At 31.2% G+C, this 7,254-nt stretch overlaps 1 protein-coding gene across 1 annotated transcript; it reads right to left on the reverse strand.

Annotated features, from left to right (window-relative positions):
- Positions 1-2,638: 2,638 nt before the first annotated feature.
- On the reverse strand, positions 2,639-5,485 carry LOC134235167 (uncharacterized; the record flags this gene model as incomplete). Its single annotated transcript, XM_062717267.1, has 3 exons — positions 2,639-3,180; positions 3,951-4,121; positions 5,443-5,485. Coding segments are annotated over 3 exons (720 nt in total), but the record flags the coding sequence as incomplete, so codon positions are not given.
- Between the last annotated feature and the right edge of the window lie 1,769 nt (positions 5,486-7,254).

Here is a 7,254-nt window from a genome sequence, read left to right on the forward strand (position 1 = left end):
TTGCAACACTAGTATCTACCTAGAGTATTTATATATATAGGACCTTTTTGACAAAAAACCATATGCGCACGTGATCAAAATCCCGACAATGACAATGACAAAATTTGCACGTCAAAATACCATAACAAACAAATACAAATATATGTTGACCAGGTATGCAAAATTTGTACTTTTAGTATAATTTACGACGTGAGAATTGAAATTAAAACAAGAAAAATAATTATTGAAAATTCCCAGTTAACCTTCCATAACTTTGATTGATTAATTCTGAGTGTCTTAAATTTTACGCATAATGACGAAATTATGCTGGGTATATTTTAACTTATAAATGATAATGTTAATGCAAAGTTTTAACGCATTCACCAGTTCTTATAAAAAATATATATAATTTACTTCAAGAAACAAAATGATGTATTTATTTTTGAAATTTTATATTTAAAAAGGGTTCAATCTGAACACCCAACAAAGTAGATTAAAAGTACATGTAGCAGACTGGTAAATCTAAATGCTATTTTATTGAAAGTATACATGTATCTTTTAAATGTAATATCAATGAAAATAAAGATCCATTGACACGTAAGAAAGACCTTTTAATTATATTTTACGATTTAGGCCTACGTATTTGTAAACTTGTTTGTTTCAATAGTTTGTTTCACTGACCTATTTTCTAAATTTTCAATGTCAGGATTCAATCATCTAAAAACTGCATATTTAATTATTAATTTAACAGTTTAAGCATACAAAGACTTTTGCAAACAGTGTACATTTCAAAAAGTATTTTTCGATGTACATGTAATGGCATGTTATATTTTTAAAAACAAATAGATTACTTCCATATAAGTTTAATATAAATATTTTCTTAAAATACATGTTTATATATGAACATAGTCCCAAAATAACACATTTAATCATTTATATTCATATATTCACAATATTTACATATAAACGTACGTAAACATGTTATTTAATATCTAGGAAACCCCTAAGTAAATGCCAAACTAAAAAAGTCATTATTTGTTAAAGTACTTAAAGAAAGATTGATCATTTTATATTGTACAGGAATTCCCTACATTAATAAAATATTAACCTCAAATAAATCGTTCATCAATTGAGGATTACCGAAAAACATTTTTTTAAATGTGTCCAAAATACAAAATTCTGCCTTTTTGAAGGGATTGATAAAAAGTATTAGATAAAGAATATTCGGTATTTTCATATATAAACTTATTTTCTTACCTAAGAGCCGAGAATAATTCAATATAGAAGGTTTGTAAAGAAACAGGGTGTTACTTCAATTAATAAAAAAAAGACTTTCAAGATTGTGAATAAGTGAAGAAAATATCAAATGGAATTAGAATAGATCTAAAAAAAAAAAAGCGTTAAAAGCCTATTTCTATACGTTAATACAAAGGTAACGATACAAAGTTAGCTAAGTATAAACATGAAGATTTATTTTCGCCCCATTCATTATATTAGAAACAGATTGGCGAATTTAACACGAGGTAAATAAAAGAAAATAGTTAAATTTTCCCAACAGATTGGGCGAGTTAAAGAGGGAACGAAAATTATTGGCAGTGCAACGTAATATTAATTTTGTAGGTACATGTATCTTATTGATAAAAAAGTGACTTTCTCAAATTATCGATGATGTTCGCACGTTTGTTGCGAATTAGAGAGTTCGTTGCCAAATGAAATTGGCATAAATTTATTAATTTAATGCATCTGACGCATTGCCATCAAATGATTTAATTGTGTGAAATTGTTTTGATGAGGTTCCCTTTCTTTGCTAACATCAATTGCCTGCCTGTTGATATTTGTCATTTTGACTATTTATACCACCGTGGTGTTAATAATCATCATGTTGGCATACAATAAAACTATTGAAAAAATAGAATTTGCACATACGCTGATGAATGCATATTGTAAGCGAACTATTTTCAATAGCGCTGGTTTTTCGAAATGTTGAAATTGTTGAAGACTTTCATGTTTCATATCGTTTTCGTCGATGTTATGATAGGGATTATATTCTGTTTTGATTTTTAGCAAATTAATAGTGTAGTGAATTGGAATATTAAGAATTAACATGCGTGAAGTCGCTAGCAATGTACATGTACATGTATGTGTTTCTACATGTTGGCGGTTAACGTACTGTTTGTTTGAAACTAACAGAATGTCCATAAAATACACATGTGCGTTATTCTAACTATTCCAAGACTGAATTTTTTGAAATTATGAGAAAAGGTGCGCATTGAATAGAAAATATGCGAGAATTTCTTGGAAATATTATTTTTTAAAATTTAAAAATCATAACATATCTTGTCAATTTTAATATTACTGGTATATGGGATATTGTTTCGAATCATAAGCATGCATTTCTATTTGTTAAAAATCAAGGGCCAAAAGGAAAAAAAAATACTAATTTCGGATCAGACAACATACTCGGGCAATGAGAGAGCCCGGCTTTCAGTTCTTTCAATACTTCGATTTTTTGTATAGGCGTTTAATGCTGTTTTATCTTTTAAACTCAATGGCCCTTCTTTGATATATATTGATTATGTGTTGACTCTTCATGACCTCACTACGGAATTCCGTCGAATAAATCAAGATTCTTTTTTAAAAAAAAATGAAGATCTTTCAATTATTGAAAGTTTTTTATTTTCATGCTTACAAGTAATCAATGGAGGATTACTTTAAAATAGAGTAGGCAATCTATTACGAGAAGTTGAACTACGAGCGAATCCTCTAGGATCGGGAACAAAGGAAGTAAAGATACTTCCTTGTAACGGAGTTTGTTGAAGACGATTTGATCCTCTAGACTCGGTAAAATCAGGAAATTGAAGACCTGATAATTCTTGGGTTTGATCAAATCCTCCAAAAGGAGGGATTTGAGGTCTTGGGAAGGTCGAACTCTTTGGAAAGGTGTAAGTCCAAATCTTCCGGAAGTGGAAGGACCAAACTCTTCGGTGCCAGCAACAGATCCTCCGTCAGTCCTAGGCCAGTCCAAACCACATTGCTTTTCACAGATGTAGCCTAATCTCGAGCTCCGTGCTGAACGGAAAGCCACAGATCTCGACTGGAAATCATTTTTGTAAATAGCGAAGTTATTCCGGCCGTCCCCATTACTTTCTCCAGGAAAGTTTGAATATGTCCCACGAAGCCACCAACCATCCGTGCCATCGCCTTTTAAAACAAATATGATACGTTTTAGTGGAATGAATCTTTTTTTTAAATAACGAAATTGTCACACAACACCGGTACAGATTTCTGATCACAAGTGTGTAGACCTTGCAATTTGGTCTTGCAAGGACAGGTGTGTGCACTGTTTGCTAGTGATGCAAGACTGTTGACACTATTTGGTACGGACATGAAGAATTTTACAACAGTTACATGTACAAGTGAAGTTTTTTCCCTTAGAAATCAGTATCTTCGCTAGTCAAGTGTTGCAATCTCCTCCACATTTTTGGGGAGAAATGGAACAGATTGTTAACCCTTGGCTAGTAGAAATGAGATCAGCTGCGCACAGTGAAAATTCAGGTAAATCAAAAGTCAAATATCTTGGATACTGAGTAACCCATATCTTTTCTTGTGATACTCTCACAGGACAAAACATTTTTTTTTCAAGATAACACAGGTTAATAAAAACAGTTATGAATTTTTTTCCTTTAAAATTTTTAGAAGTAAGGAAAAACCGTAAACTTTGTTTGCCGTGGGAAGTGGGATGGGTTAGCCCGAGCTAAAGTCTCTTGCTAGAAGAGGAAATATTATTTATATTTTTTCAAATTCAACGAGTTATTCCATACCAAAATCTTACTCCCCAGAATAAAATGGTCATCTTTCTTTAAGACACAGCACACAGGAAATTAAGAAATGAAAAAATAAAGATTTCTTGGATTTTTTTTCATGAAATATGCAATTCTTTGTAAAATTATGCAAATATTTAAGTTTCTTACTACATTCCCTCCTTAGAAGACTGGTGATAAGTTCATTCTCAAAATCGTTAATTTGCAAAAGGTCCCAGCCTTGACCGAACTCGAGATTTCTGCATGCTTCACGTGCCTGCTCCCATGTCTGCACACTACTTCTATAATCAAAGATGCGAATAGTATCGCCGGTGGTTGTGTCTACAAGGAAGAAAAATTACAATATTATAAAACCTGTAAATAATAGCATAAGTTTTAAATGATCCAAATGGTAGCAATTTTGTTCATTTTCAAATGCCAGCGATATACAAAGATGCTTATAAAAAATTTAAGATATTACTATAAGACCACTTACAGTTCTGGACACGCAGCCACCATCGTTACTTAACAACATGTATAAACTTAGGCTCATAACTGAGGACTTACATCAATTTTATTCCTTGATTCTCAATGCACATCACATTTATTTCAAGTATTTGAGATCAATATTGATTCGTGTATATTTTTACAAATTGGAGACAGTAGTGTTTGAGATCATTGTTATAAAAAAAGATTCACAGATATTTAATTTTGTGGTTTGTACATGAGCATAATACAATGTACCATGTTTTGAATTATAAGCAAAGTGTGTAGATGACATAGATTTATAGTACCTTCGAAGGTAGGAACACGAACAACTATCTTTCTTAAAATTAATTATTTCACAGTATTTGATATTAATGTGAACATATTTACTATGTTATAAATACATAAATGCATGCAACGCATGCCATTATAAGGTTAAATGATTATTATTTTGATACTGAAAGTTCAAGGCTAACTTCAGAAAATTTCCTTCTCCAAAACATGTTCAATAGAATTTGAGTAGGCAAAGAAAACGTTAGGTTTTAATTTATTAACTTTATTTAAAGCTTTATCTTAATAAAACCTAAAAAAATATTTGAGACGAACTCTCTTAAAATAGAGTTTGTTTCTTAATCCAACCTGCAATTTTTATTTCCCTAAATAATAAGATTCTGGTTGTGACTCTTTGTTTTTATTTGGATGAAAAAATATATATATTGTATAACTATTGTTAAGAAACTCCGGCCCTCAGCCAGGAAGGACAACTCTTTAATTTATACTTTAATTCAAGAAGTCTTTAAATGAAGCTTAAAATTTAATATTTTCATGCAACAATTTTTATTATATGTCTCTCAATGTGCTTCAAGGTTCTTTGCAAAGCTCCATAAATCACTTCTAATTTCATATCATATTAATAAACACTGGTATCTAAAATTACTTTTTTGGGATAAACATTTCTACTTTTAATTAGACCTTTCTGAGAAGTTCAAAGAACACATTGAGAAGCATATTATGAAAATTGTTGCATAAAAAGATTTAATTTTCAAGCTTCATTTAAAGACTTTTTGAATTAAATTATAAATTAAAGAGTTGTCCTTCCTGGCTGAGGGTTTGAGTCCCTTAAGTTTTTAAAAAATTACAACTTGCGTAAAACTCTGTATTTCTTTGTGAGACTTACCGATTATAAACACAACCAACAAAGCGGCAAGAAAAGCTCTCATCTGTCAATTAAAAAAAATCAAATTTAGTCTGAAACAAAATTATATGCAAAAAATTTATGGGTGATATCACAGGGGCCGGTAGGGAAATAACGTCAGCCCGAATTTACACAGGGTCGATCTCAGAAATATTTCGTATTTCACATAAAAATGCCATGCCACCTATAAAGAATAACTAGAATCATACTACAATTAATATTTTTTAATAAGACAGAAAGCTCATTCATTCATTCAATCGATATCCAGTTGTGCGAGTCGATGTACTTGAAGTCGTCCACAAAAGCAAGGTAAAATTTGCACTTTTTCTCCAGTTTCGAAGTCTTTTGGCTTTTTTTGTTCATTACAAGGCCCAAACCGAGAACAGACGACATTTTGAAAAAAACCATGTAAGGTAAAAGGCGGAGCGTGATTGGTCAGATCTGTTCTAGAAAAGTACTGTTGACCAATCACATCGACATCTCGCGTTAAATCTTGGATGCGATGTTTAGCGAATTTAATGGACGAATTAAACTACATCACTAGCATGACAGGATATCGGATTTGCAAAACACGACATACACGATTCTTAAATGACCGTGATGATATTTTTTATTAAAGAGTTATTATTGCTGAATCATTCCAGCCGTTATTCCACCAACTTCACAGTATTTTATTGAAAACACGAAATATTTCCGAGATCGACCCTGTGTAAATTCAGGCTGACGTTGTTTCCCTTTCTCTTTTTGTATACATATACATCGAGAGTCACCTGTAGGTGATTAAGTAAAACCAAATACAGTATGTTACTGGCCCCTGTTTGGGATATAATGTAGAAAATAAGTACGCTGAAGTGAATCTAGCTTTAAACAGTAAATTTATAATTTCTCTTTGTCTCTAGTTGCAATTTTTTTGAAAAGAGATAAACAAATTTATTATAACATGTGTACTTTTATAAAAAAAAAAAAGTTATTCATTCTAAAGAGTTAAAAGTTCAATTGGAAAAAATCTTATTATCAGAAAAAAAGGTCGAATAAAATCATTTCTTTTTCATCAGTAATAAAATTTCTCAAGCTTTATGATGTGTATTTGAATTTCACCATATAAAAATCATTTTTATTCTTTAAAGAAGTTTTTCTTTTATTTCGGTTACTGCAATGGTGAAAGTATCCATTATAATCTTATTGAATAAACACAATTATATAGATTTAAAGAAAAATACATATTTAACAAAATATCGAATATATTTAATCTACCATTGTAAAGAATACCGATAACACTGTCTTGAAGAACATTGCTAGCACTATCGCATTGACATTTTATATCCCAAATCGTTACCAAAAACAACATACACAGGAATAAATCCTTTGTTATTGAAAGTATTGGTATCATGAATAAAACATAGCTAAAATAACTTTAGGAAATACTTAGATATGGACATGAGAGATTTCAGAGTTTTTTTTCCCTTCTGTGGCCCCCGCCCCCAGCCACCGGAGCAAATGCCCACGAACCCGGTCTGTAAGGCTTTTTCAAGAATTCTGGATCCGCCATTGACTTGTACCCGACAGTTGAAGCAATTTTAGATGATTTTCAATTCACCAAAATAGTAAAAATTAAAGTAAAAGAAAAGCTAAATTCTTACCTTGTTTACTCCTTCGGAGTTGTAGACAATAATTGCAGTATCTATCTAGCGTTTATATAGGCCTATATGTCGGAAAACCAAACTCCCACGTGATCAAAAATCCCGACAAAGGCAAATTTGCATGACAAAGTGCACAAAAAATAAAAATTTTGTT

Source organism: Saccostrea cucullata, unplaced genomic scaffold, assembly GCF_032062105.1.
Source record: "Saccostrea cucullata isolate Sc308-1 unplaced genomic scaffold, CSIRO_AGI_Scuc_v1 ctg10742, whole genome shotgun sequence".
In the NCBI taxonomy this organism is placed as follows: Eukaryota; Metazoa; Mollusca; class Bivalvia; order Ostreida; family Ostreidae; genus Saccostrea; species Saccostrea cuccullata.